We start from the raw sequence: 21629 nt of genomic DNA, 5'->3' as shown, positions 1-21629 counted from the left end.
CTGCGACGGTCTGGTTGCACAGCACCACGGCGCGGAGGACTGGCTGTCCCCACGCATGCGGAGCCCGCTCGCCCTTAGGTGAGTCGGCGATGGCGGCCTGGCTGTTGCTGCCGCAGAGCGGTTGATAGCTGCATCCGTCTACTCGCTCCTTTCTCTTCTCAGGCGGGACGAGGCGCAGGCTAGGCGGGCTGGAGCGCGGCCGGAGCTCGGGCAGGTGTGGGCGCACATGCTGGAGGGTGAGGCCTGTCCCGACCCATGTTTCCTCCCGCTGGGGGTTTAGGCCCGCGGGACCGACCCCCTCATACGCCCTTCATCGGCGCGCCGCTGGCTCCCCAGCGACCTTAGGAGCGGCCTTTCCCTTCCCTGTCATGCCTCACAGCCCAGCTTTCCTCGGCAGGCGCGGCGCCCCGGAGGCCGCTTTGCCCAGCGGGGCGCGCCAGTGTCGTCTCCACAAGGGCTGTAGACCCAGCTTCGGCTCGGTTGTGGGCTGGCTTTGAAGCTGGTAAGGAGCTCTGTTGAAGAGCCACATCGCTGCTGCTCTCCCTGCCTTGCCTTCGGCCCTCGAACATCCGTGTGGAGGCATCTGATCTGGGGAGGTACCAAATTCCGCAGTTTCTGAAGCAGTGAAGGGCTTTCATCAAAAGCTGTTTCCAAGTATTCATATTGTGCAAATCTGCCTTTCAACTACTGACTTAGTTGAAGCCCCTGTAGTGTGAGTTTATTGAAGAATGATAGAATGATTTGGGTTGGAAGGGACATTAAAGATCATATAGAGCCAAGTCCTCTGTCATGGGCAGGGACACCTCCCACTAGACCAGGTTGCTCAGACATGCCCGGTCTTCAACACTTTCAGGCATGAGGCACCCACAGCTTCTCGGGAACTCAACCCTTGATTTCTCCAAGCTGGACATTATGCTGTTTTTTATTACTATTATTATTACCTTTGCAAGTATGTTTAATGCTTATATGTAAGATTGTGAACACCTCTATTGTAGCACTTAGGAATTTTCTCTTAACTTCACGTTTATTCACTTACTAGGTTAGTTGTTTGTTGTGGGCTTTTTTATTTGGTTTGTTGGTTGGTTTTTGTGCATGCTGGTTTCAGTAGTGGTTCCTGGCTTCCTGTGTCTCTTTATCTGGAAAGAGTCCAGTGGAGGCTAGGAGGATGACCTGGGGCTGTTTAGCCTGGAGAAGACAGAGATCTTATTAATGTTTGAAAATATCTGAAGAGTGGGTGTCAAGATGGGGGCACTCTCTGTTCACTAGTGCCCAGTGATAGGATGAGGGGCAGAGAACACAAACTGGAACACAGTAAATTTCACTTCAATACCTCTTTTATGTGAGGGTGTTGGAGCCCTGGACCAGGCTTCCCAGAAAGGTGGTGGAGTTCCCTTCTCTGAAGACTTTCCAACCCTCCTGAACATCTAGGCCTGCTCTAGATGATCCTGCTTTTGTAGGGGGTTGGACTGTGTAATATCTAGAGGTCCCTTCCAACCCCTACCATTATGTAATTCTATGATTCTGTGTCTTTTCACTGTAGTGCTATACACACCATTTTTATTTAGAAAACAGTAGAAAAGTAATAGTGGAACCAGGAATTTCTAGTATTCTCCAAGAAGTCAGTTATTGTTTGTCAGCGTTACTGAAAATGAAGATCTCTATGTGTTTTGTGATTTCTGACAACCGTTTTTCCCTTTTATTGGTGTTTTGCAGATAAGTATTTGAACACAGCACATGTATAAGTATGCAGTCTGCTAATACACTCCTGAAAAAAATTATAAGAAGTTCTGTCCTTCCATTTGCTGCACAGAATGGGATGACAAAGGAGTTTTTTCCACTCAGAAGAACTCTGAGTTTATCACTTTGTGTGAAGCAGGACAATTCACAGAGTCCCTCAGAAAAAATAGATTTAGATGGATGGAAGAAGGTCATGAAGTCTGGGTTGCAAGAAGTCAGTGAGACGGTCTCTGAGCATAAGGAGGTTTCCACTTTGGCTGGTGCACGTGAGCTTTTGGAGATGTGGAGGCTAGCTGGCAGATCTGTTCCAGAAAATATTACTGAAGAACAGCTAAAAGGCTTTATAGAGTGTCCTTCCAAGTCAGCCCAGAAGAAGTATTTGAAATTCTTGTATCTCAAGGAACTGTACAAGAAAAATGACAAAAGAAAGATGATTGAGAAAAGGGAAAGGAGGCTGGAAGCACAAGAGCAAGATTCAAAACCTGATGAGACCAAAAAGAATTCATTCATATGTTTTTGGGCCAACAGTATGGATAAAACATACAATTGGAGGGTTGCTCAGTCTATGATATTTGGACAACCTCTAGTATTTGACATGTCTTATGAAAAAGATATGTCCATCCGAGAAGTCGCAAATACAGTGAGACAGCTGGTGTTAAGCGAAGGCTTCAATCGAAGATCTGTGGATCCATTCCACATCCACTTCTGTAACCTCAAAGAGGACAGCCTGTATCAGAAGGAATTTATTAAGCATTACAAAGAGGCATGGGGCAGATTGCTTGTCACTGCAACAGACCAGTGCTACACAGAAGTCTTTCCCAAGGATAAGCTTATCTATCTGACTGCTGATTCTCCCAAAGTAATGAAAGCATTTGATCACGATAAAATTTATATTATCGGGTCAATGGTTGACAGGAGCATAAAAACAGGAATCTCTTTAGCACGGGCAAAGCGACTGGGGCTGGAGACTGCGGCACTTCCATTGGAGAAGTACTTGCTTTGGAGTAGTGGTGCTAAAAATCTTACACTGGATCAAATGATGCATATTTTACTCACCTTGAAAGATACTGGAGACTGGAAAAAGGCTCTGGAGTTTGTTCCAAAAAGGAAATATAGTGGCTTTGTAAACAAGCCTGTCCATGAACTTAAAAAAACCTTAAACCTGATCAATACACTTAAACTTGGAAGGAGACAGGAAGAAATACGAAAGCAATTTGCCAAGAGCTACTCTAAGAAGCTAACACAAGAAGTAGAGTGATGGGGCAGAGAATGACTTTTATGGGCAAACCGTGCCATTGAATGTTCTAGTTTTCTCAGGAATTCTGGAAATGCATTCATCTCTAAAAACATGGCTTTGTTGGTTAAATTTGAGAGAATTGTTGTTAGGGATTTTTTTTCTTAGATTACTTTAGTATTCCAGTTTTATTCACACGTTACTGAAATTATGTAATATACATGAGTTAATGTTATCTGTTCTACACAAATTACTCTGTACAAAGAGTATCAGTCTGTTCCTTTGAAACAGGTTGAGACACAGGTGATTGTAACAAAGCAAAGGTTGTTCTTCGAAGACCACCTCAGTGCTTTTGGTTTGCAGTGAAGAGAGGCCATCCAGAGTCTCCTTCTTGAAGTTTAGATGCAGCAAAATAGAAGAGACCTTTCCTCATCACTTCCTGTAATCCTATTTTGGTGTGTAGATGAACTGCCTTTTGATAGCCGAATTAAAAACAAATGGTTAAAATGTAGCATGAATTTTAGAAGTTAAACAGTTTATTTCTGAGTGAATCTGGCATGAATCAAGCTTCTATTTGGAAGGAATAAGCCAAATTTCATGAGTCCGACAAACTAAACTTTTACCCACTTTTGTGTAACACTTTTATCCCTGAGTGTCTGTTTTCTGTCTGTATAATGTACAGACAGAACTTCTCAAAGTTCTGGAACTTTTGAGATTATTGGTAAAGTCCTATTTGTAAATACTTACTAGAGCAGAGAGTCCTTTTGTATTTCTTACAGATGAGAAGATATGGATTGGTGTCTCTGAAAGGCTGTGTTCAGGCTGCAGAGCTACACTGGGCATGATGCTGAAGACAGTTCTTTCTGCTGTCTGTAGGATGAGGAGTGACTACTGGTGTTTAAATATTCTTTAATTAGTCTGGTTGTCTACCCTGATGGCAGATGGTGGGTTTTGTCCTGAAAATTTAAAAAATTCGAGAATGAGTAATTTTTAAAAGTAGACTTTAAATATACCAGGCCTTGGTGCTGATCCACTCCCTGTCTCGCCTCCTTTGTCAGGAGGGGTTGGAAGGTGGGATGTGCTGCACCAATGCTGCCCTTCACCACCTGTGAAGTACAGGAGCCTTTGACCATGGAGTCTTAGACCAGCTTCCGTTTGCCCAGCATGGTTGAGTTATATGTAAGGCTTTGCTTTGGTGTAGTGCTTTTGACAGGGGTAAGGGCTGCCTTCCAACTCCCTGTGAAACTCGGGGCTAGGGGGACGACCTCACTTGGAAAGCCTTTCTTCCACCTGTGAGGAAGAGATGTCGCAAAGCCGTGTGCTGGAGTTATTTTGCTATTTCTCCATTAAAAAAACCAGGCTGTTCTGACCTGTGAGATGGTTTGCACTTCGTGGACGAATAAAATGACATCATTGTTCACTTGGACTCATGCTCCTAAAACGCTGCAGGAGAATGTCTCAAGCAGGAGTGGTGCCTGGATGTGGTTCTGAGCAGTTGTGACGCAGGGGCTCAGCGTGCGATGTCGAGAAGGAGAGGGTAGGTGACGCTGAACCTACATCTCCGCGTCTTACTCCGTGCGGGTGTGCGTCACACTTTCCCACCCGTCCCTGCCAGCTCGGAGGGCGAACTTTCCGTTAACGCTCTTCCGTCTGCGCCCTAAGAGGCGGGGCTTGCCTGGCAGCCCTGCCCTCCGCCCGCGCTTTCTCTATGGTCGAGGGTGGACCGCGCCGTAGAGGGGTGACGCGCATGCGTGGTGCGGGAGGCGGAGGCGGGGGAAAATGGCGGACGGCAGAGCTGAGGGGGAGAAGGCGAAGCGGCCGCAGCCCGGAGGAGGTGAACATGTAGTGCCTCTTGCCGCATACTGTGGGGTGGGCACGGGGTCTGGGTCAGCTGCCCAGGGGTGGGGGGTTTAGGGGTGTCGCCCCCGGCCGGGCAGGCCTGGGCCGGGCCGTGCGATGTCCGGCCCTGTAGGGACAGGAGGCAGCCCAGGCCTGAGGGGGCTGCGCTGGAGTAGAGGCCGAGGTCTGAGCCCGCTGTCCTCACGCCTGAGGATTAGCCTCAGCCTTATAGGAGGGTTTTTCTTAAAACAAAACAAAACAAAAACGGAACAGCTTCTCCTTGTCGATGTAAATGCGTTATTTTTCTCTCCATTAAAAAAAAAAACCACACGGAATGCTTCTGCCGTGTATTGAGAGAAATTTGATTGTTGTTGCTGGCAAGGATTAAGACAACGCCTTAGAAATTAGCGCTTAGTAGCTGCGATGCCTGTTAAAAATAGATACAGTGCATATTCCTTACCTGCCGTTTTAAGCATCCTGGGATTTTTTGTTTGATAGCAATTTGCAAATCTTCTGTTTCATTTTATATTATTTATGTTATGACTAGGCATTCCTGTCATCTTCTATGTGACTTATTGTCAGTTCTCCTCAAATTTTTAATTACGTGCTTCTTCTTTCTTCCCTGTGTTAAAATTGAGAAGACAGTATATTTGCAAAAATTAAGCTTGTCTTTCCTGTTCTTTTTTGTTTATTTGAATTATATCTGTAGGCAGAGGGCATTTATTTGAGCTGTTGCAAGATTAGGCTTGAACACCAATGAGGACAGCCTCAACAGTGAATATTATTTTTGGTAATTGCTAAGATATCAGTAATACTTGATTTTAGGTAGTTTACTGACTTCTGGTTCTCTGTTGTTTTGGGGATTTTTTTAAATTTATTTATTCTTTTGGATATTAGTAATAGAGTAACTGGATAGCATCAATATGTCAGTTATCCATACCATCTTGGGTGCTGATATGTTTGCCTTTAGGAAGGATAATTACTCTGTTGATTTTTCGAAAGCGGTTTTGAGCAAATCCCAATATCATTGGAGTTTACATTAAAACTGATAGTTTATTTCCATCACCATCAGTGGTTGCACAATGGTTGCAGGGGCAAGATACCCTGAAAAAAAAAATCCTGTAAAAAAAAAAACCCCAACAACTCACAACTTGTAAAAAGGGGACTTTTCACAAGGGCTTGTAGTGATAGGATGTGAGGGAATGGATTGAAGCTTGAGGAGGGTAGATTTAGACTGGATATTAGGAGGGAATTCTTTGGAGTGAGGGTGATGAGACACAGGAACAGGTTGCCTGGGAAGGTTGTGTATGCCTCCTTCTTCAAGGTGTTCAAGGCCAAGTTGGACAAGGCCTAGATCTGTAGCAGGCAGCTTAAAAATAGATGATCTTTAAGGTCCCTTCCAACCTAAACCATTCTATGAATCTATGAAATGCTGTGCAAGGAGCACTGACTGTCTTTTCACCACCTAGATAGTGGAAGCTGTCCACTTATGTAGCTTGTTGATGCTTATGGGGAGAACTCGTCTGTGAATTTGGCCAGCTTTTTATTATGTGCTTCATGAAAAGAGCACTACTCAGAATAGTTTCTGAAGTAGTACTGGTGCTTTCTGTAGGTGAAATATGGCCTCCTTGACATCTCTGGGAGATAGTAACGAAGCTTGCTATCTTGAAAAGATACGTGGGATATGCCTGCTTAATGGACAGCATAGTTCTACATTTCTATTTTCTCCAGAAACAGAACAATACAGCAGCTTCCTCCCCACCAACCCCAACTGTCCTACAGCTTGTAGCTGCTTCAGCAAGTTAAGAGTATTTCTTTCAGCAGTCTACCCTTCATCCTGAGTGGAGCCTAGTAGAAGTAACACTTGGAATGCAGTGGTGATAGGAGCTAATTTTGAGATAAAAGCTGTTGAATATTTTTTTGAGAAGGCAGAGGTGGGTAGATTGTGTTAGGCTTCAGCTTGTGCTTAGTAATGTTCTAAAATTTGTAGTCAAAATAGCAAGCCGTGATGTAATTAGCTTTAAGCTAGCATTAGTTTAGGAACCTGGACTGGTCCTCGATGCCCTGAGATTTCGACTGCTGTGGATTTTGTATCTTACGAAAAAGAAAACTTTTAGGCCCAAAGTCCAGTGAATCTTCTATGTACCCTGAAATCACCTTATAGTCTCTAGTGTACCTAGACTGGTCTTGGAATTTTATACTGTTTAATATGATTTCATGGAATATCTGTAAAGAGCCCCATAGCCTTGCACGCTGCTGTTTAGGGAACAGCATGCTAAGACAGCAATCAGCACCCAAGGTCACTTGTGTAAATTTTGCTTGTTTCTCTTTTGTTCTCTTGATCATCCTTAATTAGTCACTTTTACATCTATCGTTTCTGGGTCAGATTTCTAGTTGTGCAGATAGTACCATTTTTTTAATAAAATCAAGTGGATTAAAGTTGTTCTTTTTTTTTCCTTTTTTTTTTTTTAATGTGTGATCTACCATGTCTCCAAAGTTGAATAATTAGTTTTTGTTCTAGTCAGTTATTAACTTATAGGGAGAAGAATGGAGTAGAAAGGGGTTATTCTGCTTCTGATTTGAGAAATAGCAGAAAAATACATATAGATGGTGTCCCTAGTTTGTCTTGATGTTATTTGCTTTCTTTTTTTCTCAGAGCTGCAGTCTTTTTGATCCAAGATTCAGACTAGCTTCTCTCCCGTTGCTCTATCTTAGCAGTTCTGGGTGGGTTTTTTTTGTCAGCAGTGCAAAGAGCTTTCCAAATGCATGGAGGATCCTGTTTTCTACTTGAAATAATGATGAAAACTGGTGCTAGCTACAGTTTTCTTTAGCCTGATAGTACAAGGACTTCCCTGTCCATTCTCCAATGTATGGGTTTGGGTGTTTTTTCTTACCTTCTGCTACTCCAGTAATTTTCTTGCTGTAGAGGCAGAGAAAAATGAACATTTTTTTGCTAAAGCATTTGCTATGTTCAGAGTAAGTTTCCCCTTTGTCTTTTGGTGTAGCTGAAGAAGCCAAGCATCTAAGAATGAAAAATGTTTGGGTTTTTTTCCTTTGTGGATCATTGTTTAGCTGCTATGTTTTTCCATGACCTACAAAACCAGAAAAGATGAAATCTGTATATATGTTTTTCTAGTGCTGATTCTTTCCTCAAGCAGAGTTTGGCAGATTTATTACAGATGAGATGTGGACGAGCAGTGACTTGAAACATGAGACAGCTGACTTCGTCGTAGTCACTTGCATGATTTTAGAGTTGTGCCAGACAAGCCTAGAGACTGGCATGGACAGTAGAAATTTAGTAGAATTAATTTTAATTTAGATTATCTGTTCTAGATTTGAAATTGGGCTTCCAATTATGAAAGCCTACCTATGGCATCTTAAACCCTAAAAAGATTTAGTCATCTACATAAAATTTACTACATGAACTTTGACTTCCCTACTAAATAAAGAGATGATGCTTCAAGATTGTTTTCCTGGCTCATACACAAGAAGTAGTGGAGTGCTTGCAGTTTCTTCTCCTCTTTTGTTGTTTTGCTGTCCACTGAAATGTACAGTGGTGGCAACTGTTGTCGGTAAAAACACCTTATCTATTGCACCCAAAGTATAATGCTTTTTGAGGTTGCTGCTCCCATCAATCTGCTCAGTAAAAATAGCTCATCTTGGTAAGTTGTTTCGACTTCACCAGGACCTGAAGAAGAGGCAGAAAAACCTGTGAAAACTAAGACTGTTTCTTCCAGTAATGGAGGAGAAAGTTCGAGTCGCAGCGCAGAGAAACGGGCAGCTAATGAAGAAGCTGAAGACTTTACCACAAAGCCTGCTCCTGCCAAAATGTCCAAGTTTGGATTTGCCATAGGCAGTCAGACAGCAAAGAAGGCATCTGCAATATCCATCAAACTAGGAGCAAACGTAAGTTGTGTAAGGGATTTCAGTTTTAGGGAAACTGAAACAAGGGGGGAGGTACTTTGAGAAGGATTCCTTGCAGTGGGAAAGCCTTTATTTGCCTGAGGGTAACTTGGATAGTTTCAGAAAGCATTGTGGGACCTACTAGTCATGCATGTGTAAGTACTTCAAGGTGATTAATACCAGCTCAGTTGTCTCAGTAAGTGTAAGACTTGATTGAAATGAACTGTGGATGTTTGAACATACAGAATAATTTTGTAATGAGATCTGATTAATCTGCAATAATTTCCTGAGGGAAATGAGCAGACTTGGTAAACTGTTCAGGCTATTTTGATATTTCCTGAGGGAAATTAAAACTGTTCAGGCCACTTTGAAATGAATGCCAGGAGCTTCATTGTATGGGATGATTAAGGCTACAAGAAAGCAGGTACTCTACTAGATGGTTTGCTACGTTGCCTTCCACTCCAAAGATCTCATTTGAGCCTGTAGAAATCGCCTATATTTTCTATGACTTTGCCTGTTCTTTGTGAGGTCAGTATGATTCATTTATGGTATATGCAAGAGATTAAGCTTTGTCACATAGGTTTCTGAGATTGTGATCCTTGTTATTCTCCAGTACAAGGTATCCTTGTGCTTCATCAGATGTGAATCTGCTGATTCTCTTTATTGCTGAGATAGTCCTCTGCTAGCCTGGGCAAGGACAAGCCAGCTGCTGTCTCGATTTAATACAGTGCATTTATACTTCCCACATACCACTGTGATGGTTACGTTATAAATCCTTCTCTGGATTTAATTCAAACTGTAATTGTGAAGCTTGCACCTACAGTGCCAGCATTTACAGATTGCACATGATGGAAAGAGTCCTCCCTCCCTCACTTTGAGGTGGGAGGGAGACGTTGACTGGTGGTGTTCTAGGGTATAAATGTAATCAGGTCACCACAGACTTTGGCAAAATTGACAAAACTGCCTTCTCTGACCCACTAGCAAGCTCTGATTTCTCTTGTACTTCCACTGGCAGTAAATTTGTCTGCACCAAACTGGACAATGCTGAAATTTAACCTGTTGATTTTCAGTATTTCCCACCCCACCTGCCCCCACACCTCACTCCCTTGGTGTGTTGTACCTGCTCCTGTGGAGCTGAAGCTCTGAAAAATGGAACAGTATTTATACACTCTGGGTGAGGAATAGCTGTAGCTTTCATAAGGACTTTACTGCAATATCAGTTTCTAAACTGAGTGTAGATTAAATAATCCCCAAGAAAGTAAAAACAGAGGAAGCACTGGTTTTGGTTTTGGCTGTTTTTGATAATTGGTAGTACCGGAGAAGCAAGCTGTTATTGATGACGTAATGTTTTTTTAGTGATATGAAAGTGATATCTCTGCTGTATTAAAGGTAACAGCTGTGAGTTTGAGAGCTTCTTTCACTTTTAAATAGAGAAAGGCATTTATGGGAAATCAAAATAATACTTTTTTAAATGAGCCTTATGTTAATCTGACTATGAGATGCACACAGACTAGTTTGAAAGTATTTATTTGTTCTAAGCCAGAAAGCTGTTGTTAAGAAAATAAACACGTTCATCTTCCTGGCATTGATGGATTGGAATACTCCAGAAGAATCATGGCAAGTGACACAGTAACATTTTGAATACCGCAACTTGTTCAGGTTCTGGTTTGATTGTTCACATCATGCAGCAGTGGCTGCATACTCCTGCAGTGTGCTATCTTGGCGTGCTTTTCAGAGTGCATCCAGTACAAATGAGCAGTCATTTTCCTTTTTCATTAGAGAGAAACCTTTATCAGCTCGATTCAAACAGAAACACTTTTCCCCCCCTCATTGCCCATTTCAGTGAAGATGTTCATTTTACCAAAATATTTAAAATACCAAGGACAGCTTTTTTTTTTTCTTTACTTACTTTACTTGTGCATTTGATCTTTTTCAGAAGCCTAAAGAGCCTGTTCCAACCCTTGCTCCTAAAACCCTTTCTGTAGCAGCAGCTTTCAATGAGGATGAAGATGTGAGTAATAAGCCACTGATCAACGTAATTTAAAAGTATCATTGGTGTGGGTTAGAGGTAGGCAGAGAAAGTGAGTGGATCTTTTGAGGTTATTTACATAAAGGCCAGGGATTTTCAACCTGGAAACATCTCTTGTGTTGCTGTTTAAGAACATACAACTTCGTAGCTCTCTGTTGATTTAAGAAATCATTGGAGTTCTGATAACTTTTCCCTAAGAATGAGGTGCACAACACAATTCAAATTAACTGTTGCTTTCTCTGGGCTTGATAAAGGGGAGGAAATGAAAAGCTGTGCTTCTCCTGTTTGGTAAATAGTTTGTCATGTTAGCGCTCCTTCTTATTCAGAGGTGAACAAAGGAGTTTGTATTTCTGTAACCTTGTAGAACTTCTGGTCCTATGTCACTTTGGTTTTCCTGCAGGGCTGTAGTCCATACTTCATTGTGTCAGGCATTTGAAATATTCAAAAGGCAGAACCCAGACACACTTCTAACCTCATTTCTCTTTGCAGAGTGAACCAGAAGAAATGCCTCCAGAAGCCAAGATGCGCATGAAGAACATTGGAAGGTAGGTCAGCTTTGAACTGTGGGTTGGAGAAGGGTGAGTGTGAGAATAGCTCCTTCAGTACAGGTCAGATCTTGCAGATAGTTTAGGAAGATAGAATAGTTTCTAAACTATTTTTCTCAAGAAACAAGAAGATTTTAATACAAATCTTGTCAAATATTTCAGCTGTAGGTTAAAATTAGTAGTTTACATTTGCGCTTTGTATCGTGCATTCTTCTGAGGAAGAAATTGATTCTATGTCACACAATCACTGTGATTGGAGAAGACAAGAAGTTTATCAAGTCCAACCATTATCTCTTACCAAGGCCAGTAGTACACCATATCCTTGAGCACCATATCTAGAAATTGTTAAATAGAAGCTCTATATTCTTCTTGGAAAGTTAGTTTATGGGAGCTGCTGCTAAACTTTGTGTCTTTCTAGTTCTCCATTTTATCAGTTGCCTTGAAATCAGATAGTCTGGTCAGATTTTTACTCACATGCAAGGGGGAGATGAGAATCACCATCTTTCAGAGAGACAAAGAATCCCTTGTTTGCTTTTGAAACAAATATATATATATATAAAAAAAAATTCTGTTTGCCACAAATTTGAGACAATAGGGGGCCAGTCCTAAAGCTATGTTTGTCCAATGTCCTAGATGTCCCTAAAGGATATTTTCAGAGGAGGCTTATATATTTTAAAGGTGCTTATAATGATAGACTTCTTTATAAATCTGTCTCCTGGAGGCTCACTACTGGTTAGTGAGTATTTTTTTCTCAAGCAGTAGTTTTGGATCCTCATTCTTGTAGCATTTGCAACAAATTCTTTGCATCTGACAGCAGTTACTGCTACGCGCACCTCTTCTGCTGCCCCATCTCATTGCTTTGAGTTGAGGCGCTGAAGTGAGATTGGTTCTGGAGCCAGTTATGGTTGTTAATAGTGAGGACTCTTTGATATCATAGAATCACAGAATGTTAGGGTTTGGGAGGGACCTCTGGAGATCAAGTCCAGCTCCCCTGCCTAAGCAGAATTACCAAGGGCAGGTCACAAAGGAATGTGACCAGGCAGCTCTGGAAAGTCTCTAGAGAAGGAGATTCTACCACCTCTCTAGGAAGCCTGGTCCAGGGCTCCAGCACCCTCGCAGGAAGGAATTTTTTCCTTCTTTTGAGGTGAAACTTGCTGGGTTCCAGTTTGTGTCCGTTGTCCTTTGTGTTATTGCTGGGCACCACTGAAAAGAGACTGGTCCCTTCTTCCTGACACCCACCCTTCAGACGTTTATGAACGTTAATAAGATCTCTTAGTCTTCCCTTCTTCAGGCTAAACAGCCCCAGGTCTCTCAGCCTTTCCCTGTCAGACAGATGTTCCAGTCCTTTCATAATCATCATAGCCTCTGTTGGACTTTTCTTTAGTATATCCTGAACTGAGGAGCCCGGAACTGGACACAGTACTTCAGATGAGGCATCTTCAGGGCAGAGTAGAGGAGGAGGAGATAGAAAGATGTAACAGAAAGAAATGTATGGTAGCTTCAGGCAGCAGGTTGGACTTGAAATTGGTGTTTCAAGTGTGATTTTGCCCAAATTCCTCTAGTCGAACTGACTTTCTCAACTGACCTTGTTCTGCTTCTCACAGGGATACACCAACCTCAGCAGGACCAAATTCCTTCAACAAAGGAAAGCATGGTTTTTCTGACAACCAGAAGCTATGGGAACGTAATATAAAATCTCATCTTGGAAATGTCCATGACCATGAAAATAACTAAATGATGTGGATTGAGAGATGGGTGTTTGGGGGGAGGGGAGGGTGTAACATTAAAGGAACAGTTTCCTTTTTTAAGAATGGTATGAGACTATCTTTGGAGCCACTTTTTTAAGACTTTTTGAGTGGTACACTAATAACTGAGTTTGAAATTAGAGGTAATTTATGTTTTGTATACAGATTTCAAGGCATTTGCTAATTTTGTAGTTCCATGTGATTAGTTTCAAAAGGTTAAAGATAATAAAAGAAATTGGAGTGGTACCTTTTTAAGATTTTTTTTTTAATTATTATTTTTTTCTTAATTGGTCAGTGGTGAATTAAGGTGGATGAAAAAGGTTACTGTCTCTTTAATCAGGACAACATTGAATGCTCTTGCATTCTCGTGTCTGGCTCCCTCTTCACAAAAGGAGAAACAGCTGACTCCTAGGAATACTGCTAAAAAGAGTGAGGATTGTCTTGTGCTAGAAGTGTTACTGGGCTATGAATTTGGTTATAAACTTATGCAGAAAATAATAAGAACCTGGAATTTATATTTTTTTTCTCCCTGCAATCACTTTTTGTTAAGTCTCTGCGAACTAGGAATGACATTACTCTTGAGTGGCTCTGGTAACTTAGCTCTAATTTTGTTTCAAACTTTATGTAGGATGTGTAACCTTCCATGGCCTGTTCCACCCTAAGGAAACAGGCCTTGTCTGTATATTAGATACAGTCTGTAAAGAATATTCACTGCAGAGCTAAAGCAGTATTTTCAGTGTGCTCCTCTTAAATCCTTAGCTTTGAGTAGTGCTTGTTAGCAATTCTTTGTGGTACAATAAAGGCCGCCACCAAAAAAAAGACAAGCTAATGTACATGAAGCTTCACATTTGGTTGAACTATTTTTACTTTACTATGCTTAGAAGGAAATAAAAGCCACACCAAAAATTGGTAACTCACTGCTTAAGTATGAGAAATCTTAAGATGCACTTTCCCACTCTTGCCATTTAAAGCAAAATGCCTTGATGTCTCTGACCTCAGTGGACGCTATCAGGTTCGAGAAGAATACATTCTGGACTTGCAGTCCTAAGGCTTCTAAACAAGTGTCAGCTTTAGAAAGAAAACTCAAACTTTCCTAACTGTCTGCCTTCTGCAGTCGTTTCCAACAATGATATTTTCTGGTCAGTTTAATTTCCTAGCTTTTGGACTGTAGGACAGTGATGCAGGATTTCAAACCTAGTCTAAATTTCAGTCTCATTTCAATTGCATTGTTTGAAAACATAACAAGACAGAATATTATCAATAGTAACAACACCAGCCACATGCCCCCACAAAAAGCCTTTAAGTTCTTTTTAAAGTCAAATACCTGATAGTGTCAACCACTAAATTAATTTCAGCCTGGAACTGGTCATAGAATTCAATATGTTAATTGATTTCATCCTGCCTCTAAAACCTTTTCTTCATGCTAAAGTTGAACCTCCAAGTGCAGAAAGGAAAGTGCATCTTGAAGTGTATTATTGGTTTTTTTTAATTATTATTATTTTAGGAAAGCTCTGACCACTTAGATGATTGAGTTTGTAAGTTCTAAAAAGAAGTATTTTTTTGTATTTTTGTATTGTATGTGTATTTTTTTTCCTTTTGAAGTCTGATGCAGTTGAATACCTGTAACTATTTTCTTTAAAAGCCTTGTTATAAACGTAACATAAAAACCTATACTTTTTTTTTTCCATAGCTGAAATCTTTGGTTTATTTAAAACAACACAAAAATGCCACAACTTTCAAAACTGACTTTCAGGACCTTCCAAAACCGATCTGGGGATTACTGGAAAACTAGGCAAGGTGAAAATGAAGCATTTACTTTTATCATATGTGGTTCTGTTTGTCAAAATAAATCCCTTTAAGATAGTGGTAATTCACAGTGAAGAACTATTTTATCTTGCTCCTTAGTCATTACTTGATGCTGTCTCAGTATTAGGAAAAAGCAAAAGGGAACTTGGAGTAAGAATAAGAAGATGACTTTGAGCCCTCATCTTTTTTAGTTAATATCTTCCCCATCTTTGGCTGAAGTAGACATTCATTGCAACAAATTCCTGGTAGTTAAAGCTCCTTTTGAGTTCTGTTCCTTCTCAGTGTATCATCAAAGAAAATTGGTCAGGATAGGCTAAATCCACACAAGTCTGAGGGCCTGTCTGGTGCAGGTGGGAAAGAGCTGAGCTAAAAACTATCCTGAAGGCAAGTGTTGGCTACTATTTCACTTTTGTTACAGTCACGGCTTTTGAGTGAAGAGAGTTTTGGGGGATGTTATTTTTTTGTTCTTTTTCTAAGAGTATTCAGGAATCCTAGTAGCCGTGATGGTATTAGGTTGATGGTTGGACACTATGATTTTAGAGGTCTTCTCACGGATTGACAAATTGCATTGGATTGGAAAGGACCCTCAGAGGTCATCTTGAACAGCCTCCATGCAGTCAGCAGCAACACCTCCAACTAGATCAGGCTGTTCAGGGCCACGTCAAGTCTGATTTTGAATGCTGGCAGGGACAGGGCCTCAACCACATCCCAGGGCAACCTGTTCCAGTACCAAGACCTGGTTGCAATGTTCCAATCAAAACAATTCTAAGTCATGGTACACTAGCGATCTTAAATGCTTCCAGGAGATATGCAGAGACCTTTATCTGCTCATGTAGCAAGGTATGTATACCTGTGAATGATTAAAATATCTGTCCATGTAACTTGTGGTGTTTTATCTCAGGAGGCTTGCATTTCTTTATCAGTACAGCTTTGCTTAGCCATCTGAGCGCCTTGCAAAACATTCATAGGATCACAGAATGTTAGGAGTTGGAAGGGACTGATGGAGATCATATTGTCCCACCCCCTTGCCAGAGCAGGATCACCTAGGGCAAGCCACATAGGAACAAATCCAGGTGGGTTTGGAAAGTGTCTGGAGAAGGAGACTCCACAACGTCACAGTAAAGAAGTTTCTCCTCATGTTGAGGTGGAAGTTCCTGTGTTCTGGTTTGTACCCATTGTTTCTTGTCCAATCACTGGGCATCACCAAAAAGAGATTGTCACCTTCATCTTGACACCCAGCCTTCAGATAGTTACATTTTTAAGATCCCCTCTTCAGCCTTCTCAAGACTCAGCAGACCCAGTTCTTTCAGTTTTTCTTCATAGGAGATGTTCAAGTCCATCATAGTTGTAGCTCCTGTGTTGGACTCTCCAGTTCATCCCTGTCTCTGGAACTGGGGAAACGCTAAAGACCTGAGGTGAAGGGAAAGATAGTCACCTAGTAACCTCTGTGCTACCCTGCAGCTAGGCTGCTTTTGAACCTGCTGTGTTGTGAATGGTTCCAAGCTCATGCTGACTATATTAAAATGTTAAATAACAACATCACCACAAAAAAAGGCCCAGGGCAGTTAACTACTTATGGCAGTTTCAGGTCATCCTGGGTGTAGCCCCTTGCACTCCTCATCTCATTCCTTTAAAAAGAAGGAGGGGAACTGCCCCGGATCTCAGCAGCAGCAGAGTACCCAGTCAGCCTCTCAGTACTGATGTAGGTAAGCAGAAAGTACCTTAACTGATGTAGTGAGGTCCTGATGGAGGCTGTTCTAATTTCACGGGCTCATGCCCCTGGACATGACCCAGTTCAGCCAACTTTGATAAAGCCAGCTCTCATGTCCTGGTGTCACCACACAGCAGTAGCCATAGCTGCCTCTATGCTGCCTGGGCTTGATCTCCACTGCTGCCAAGTTTGTGGGGCACCTCCTGTCAAACACAGAATAACCATGGTTGGAAAAGACCTCTAAGATCATCCAGTCCAACCATTATTTAACTCCACTAGTGCCACTACTACACCATATCCTTGAGCACCATGTCTAGGTGGCTTTGAAATACGTCCAGCGAATGCTACATGACTTTGCTGAGCTCTGTGTGCTGGGGGCAGCTTTACCAAAGTTTTGAGAGGAGACTTGGAAGCATTTTGGAAGCAGCAGTTTCTACTGCCTGAAGAGGCAAACAGGTTTTAAACTGGGAGATCACTGCTCTACCAAACTCTTTCATGGGAAATCACTGGTCAAACTAGAACTCTAACGTTGCTGTAAGATAAGATAATTCCAGAGAAACAGCAGAATTTCAAGGCTTTTAACTGATATAGTTAGTAGCCTTCAAAGGTGTCCTGCAAAAAGGTTGGGCTTTTTGTAATTCATGGTAAAATTATCAACTGAGGAATGCTGAGTAATTCTGCCCTTAAGCTACAGAAGGGAAAAATATACTTTAAATAATCTCAAGTTGTCAAGTTCCTCTGCCAAAACACACTATGAAAATTGGACAATTAACAATTTGCTTTTTACTTTAGCCTGTTAACACCACCCTTATTTCTTCTGGTTTTAATGTAGAAAATCATGGCTCTTCCTTTAACATGCAGAAATTATATGGGTCTAGCTCAAGTTGAGACAAAATGGGGGGAAATTATCCACACATTGCTTTGCTGGTCTTCATCTACAGTTGCAGCCCTGATACTATTTCACAGAATTGTTTTGATTGGAAAAGGCCTCTAAGATTATTGAGTCCAACTGTCAACTTAAGACCACCATGGCCATTAAACCATGTCCCAAAGTGCCATGTCCACATGTTTCTTGAACAACTCTAGAGACCTTGTCTCTACCGCCTCCCTGGGCAGCCTGTTCCAATGCCTGACCACTTGCAGGAAGGCAGTTGTCCCTAAAATCCAACCTAAACCTCCCCTGGCACAATTCCAGGTCATTTCTTCTCTATCACCTGACAGAAGAGGGAAGAGACTGACCCCCCCACATCACTCCAACCTCCTGAGGGAGTTGCAGAGAGCAATGTCTACACTCAGTGTTCTCCAGACTAAACAATCCAGTTCCCTCAGCTGCTCCTCACCAGACCCTTCTCCAGCTTTGCTGCCATTCTCTGGACATGCTCCAGCACCTTGATGTTTCTCAGTGGTGGGCTGCATTACTCTCTCAGCACAGCCTTTTTTGAAAGCCCTGGTTTTATTCAATTGTATACTTCCACTTAGCTTGCTTACCCCTATCAGCTCTTGCTCAAATACCACAGAGCAGAAGCCAAAACAAAAGTGCTGTAGGATATTTGCTTTCTTCAGGAGGGCAATGCTGTACAGAAGTCAAGAGAAAAAACACCAGAAACGAGCTAAAATGACTGCAGCTAGAAATCAGGATGCCTCATCCACAAATTGGTTCATAGAATCATAGATTTGTAGAATGGTTTGGGTTGAAAGGGAGCTTAAAGTTCATCTAGTTCCAATCCCCCTGCCTTGGGCAGGGACACTCACTGTGGCATCTCCAACACCTAGGCAATGATTGGTTTTCACTAAGAAATAAAATTGACTGTTCCAGAATCATTATTTGTTATTCCTCGTCTGGATATAGCAGCTTAAAGTTTCACTCCTTCACTTCAGGAATAGAAAGTTTTGTGTGATTTGGGAACCTGCTCAAACACATTGGATAATTGGCAGGGAACAGTAAAAGCAAACAAGCTTGCAGACAAACCCTCAGGGTGAATTTCCTTTTGTATAAATTTAGTGAATAATTCACAAATAGCAAATACATTGGGAAAGAATGGGTTTGGTTTGTGAGTAACTCACAAAAAGATTTGAAATCATCAGACCATTTATACCCAAAAATGTAATTGGGCAGACTTGTTCGCCCTTAGAATCATAGAATGATTTGGGTTGGAAGGGACCTTAAAGATCATCTAGTTCCAACCCCCCCAACATGGGCAGGGACAACTCCCACTAGACCAGGTTGCACCAGGCCCCATCTAACCTGGCCTTGAACACCTCCAGGGAGGGGACATCCACAATATCCCTGGGATATTGCAACCTGTTCCAGTGTTTCACCACCCTCACTGTAAAGAATTCCTAATATCCAATCTAAACCTACCTGCTTCAAGGTCTTGCAGACAAAGTCATTTCAGTGCTTTGTTAACCTTATGCTCTTGTCTAGGCATGTCCTGACAATTTAGGGGAGCAGGGAGCTTTCCTTTCCTCATAAAAATTAAATTTTTGAGCCTTAAATAAAATGTAGGTATTACTAGAACTATTCAGACCAAACATCTACTTGTGTGGAAGGTTCACATTCACAGACTGCATTTGGGTGGGAAGGGACCCTCAAAGGTCATTTTGTCCAACACCCCTGCAAGTGAGCACAGACACTACAACACTCCTTCCTACTCCTCTTACCCCCTCAAAAAAAATTTGCTTCTAATAGTAATTCAAGGCAGAGCTCAGTTTATTTAATGACAGAAATAACCATAACTTTATACATCTCACACTAAAAAACAGCAGAATGTACAAATCAAAATCATTATGTACAGGAATTCACTTTATAAATGGACATGTCTCAAGCTTTAATTAAAAAAAAAAAAAATCGAATTAAATATTTGCAGTCTGACTCCAAACAGGCTGCAGGAGGGTGGTGAACATCTTAAATAAGAGCTGAAGTCAAGAAGAACGTAAGGCAACTTCACAGGGACAGCAAAGCTTAGAGTGACACTCCCTACTTCCCTCATGCCATTCTGAACAGCTAAGGCACAGTGTGTTAGGAGAGGGGTGCCACCACCTTCAGCTTTGAGTCTTGTTCAGAAAAACAACTCTTTGTCATTGTGTTTTGGGGTTTTTTTTGTTAAGTTTGGTGGGGGTTTTTGTTTCTAAATAGCAAGCCATCAAGTCAGTGAAAGCATCTGTACAGTGGGTAACAAGGCTCTGAAATTCAGATTCACTTCTTCCAAATGGGCAAATAAATAAATGCACCAAGGATTAAACTAAGGTGCCGGCCATATTCTGGTTGTAAGGTACCACACTAAATATACAAATCATATCCTAGCACTATTTACAGCGATTTGTCCTTCAACATTTCCTCACTTGAGTAATACATTATTATTTGCAAGATACAAACACTGAAGTAAATTTTCAAGTTTACCTAGCACTTCTAAATTGTTTCCCCTCACAATGGCAGTATTTAAATTAACCAGGATGGCTGTTCTCCAGATTCCTGACTATACAAAAAATTCAAGTTCCACCTAGCAGTATTTTTATTTCATCTGAAGTATTCATTATAAAGTTCTACTCCATTTGGTAATTCTCTAAAAGAACAGAGTTGTAAAGAGCTGCAGGATATATAAAAAACTACAATACTGATCTGCAGGAAGACCTTGAGCTTTTTTTTTCATTAATTTAATTCTTCAATTAATCTTCTACAGATTAATTCAGACTGGAGGCAGGAACCCAGAATACATATTACTTAACAAAAATAAAATAAATTCCAACAACTGTTTATCTACATGCTTGCAAAGTATAAACAGAGCAGTCCTTTCTGAAGCTCAGTAGACACTCAAATAGTTAAATGAAGACAAAAGGTAGAAATATTAATTCAAATGAGGTGATTGTGTCAGATTTGGCTTCCATTTTGTGCAGTGGAACTGTTTCACAGGTAGTAGCACAGTTAGATGCACCCAGCTTGATGAAGTTATTGGCACCTAACTTAGATGCATCCGACTTCATTAAGTTAAATGTATCTAACTTGATTTAAGTTACATGCATCTAACTTAATCAATAAAGTTTACCCTGCAATATCCCAGGCTTCTAGGCCCTCGAGTATCTTGCTCCTGGCAAAATTGGGAAGCATTTCACACTGGAGACTGAGAACAGTTTAAAGAATAAAATTCTGACTGTTCATGCTCCCTCAACAAACGTGTTTCTTGCTTAAAAACCACCCAAACAACCACTTGTCCAAATTCAGATCTGCACGGTTCATGCTATTAAGTCAAAGATACTGAAACTTGGACCAAGCATGGTTGTGATGCTTCCTCACAAGAAAATCTATTAAGAATTCTTTCATCTGTGGTGCAACACCAGGTAATTTGCTGTCCTTAGGAAGTATTTTCTTACAACATCAGTAAAAAAAAAAAAGTCTTCTGGAGATCCTGGTAATTTTGAGACTAATTTAATTTTTAGCCCATACTAAGGTTTTTATCACTCTGACCTGATATTGCTGTGTCCCCTGTTGGGGAGTTAGCAGGGCTCCCCCTTCCAATATGCTACAAGACAAGGTCTTGTAACTACCTGGACTTCTTCTTTGTCTTTATACTCCTGAAGAAGTGTTCCATTAGAACGTTTATCAGAGAGTTTCTGCATCAAATGTACTGAAAAATTAAGGAACACCCATCATTAGGTTGCCTGCTGTGGCTACACACAACAATGCAAGTGACAGTTCCCTTTACAGAGCCACACATCATTAAACAAAACATGGTTGTACACAGAGGATGAAGCCTGCTTACAAACAAGAAGCAGTTTACTTCTCTAAGCAGTCTCCCTGGCCTCAAATTACAATCCATCTCAGATAACCATTTTCTCCAACTTCAGAAGACCCTGGCCCATCACCTGTCAGACATTTTACAGCACTTTGATGAACCTCAGCCCTGACATCAACTTGGAACTGGAAGAAGGTCTCCAAAAGGGCTTCATTAATTACCAATGGGGCCTCTAACCAAAGAAAAAAAACCTGGGGTTTTCTGTGTCATGTGAATCATTTTACCATCCCCTTGTGTAGGCGAGTAAACAGAATTTGCAGTTTGCTAACAAACTGGATGAAACACATGAA

General features: G+C 41.4%; 2 protein-coding genes across 3 annotated transcripts; both read left to right on the top strand.

The window, feature by feature from the left end:
- Positions 1-39: 39 nt before the first annotated feature.
- TRMT10C (tRNA methyltransferase 10C, mitochondrial RNase P subunit) lies at positions 40-4468 on the top strand. Of its 2 annotated transcripts, none has more exons than XM_054382038.1 (2): positions 40-78; positions 1714-4468. In XM_054382038.1, the coding sequence occupies exon 2, from the start codon at positions 1745-1747 to the stop codon at positions 2993-2995; it is 1251 nt and encodes a 416-aa protein (XP_054238013.1). In that variant the 5' UTR covers positions 40-78; positions 1714-1744; the 3' UTR covers positions 2996-4468. The 2 variants fall into 2 exon arrangements, with proteins under 2 accessions (XP_054238013.1, XP_054238005.1); XM_054382030.1 differs by lacking the exon at positions 40-78 and adding an exon at positions 453-596.
- A 3924-nt stretch (positions 4469-8392) lies between these two features.
- PCNP (PEST proteolytic signal containing nuclear protein) lies at positions 8393-14704 on the top strand. The gene is made up of 5 exons (XM_054396565.1): positions 8393-8472; positions 8548-8716; positions 10650-10724; positions 11232-11287; positions 12892-14704. The coding sequence occupies exons 1-5, from the start codon at positions 8417-8419 to the stop codon at positions 13019-13021; spliced, it is 486 nt and encodes a 161-aa protein (XP_054252540.1). The 5' UTR covers positions 8393-8416; the 3' UTR covers positions 13022-14704.
- Positions 14705-21629: the final 6925 nt, after the last annotated feature.

The sequence above is a fragment of the Indicator indicator genome, chromosome 1 (genome assembly GCF_027791375.1).
Source record: "Indicator indicator isolate 239-I01 chromosome 1, UM_Iind_1.1, whole genome shotgun sequence".
In the NCBI taxonomy this organism is placed as follows: domain Eukaryota; kingdom Metazoa; phylum Chordata; class Aves; order Piciformes; family Indicatoridae; genus Indicator; species Indicator indicator.
Note: the sequence above shows the minus strand (reverse complement) of the source record. Positions and strands in the feature narration are given on the sequence as shown.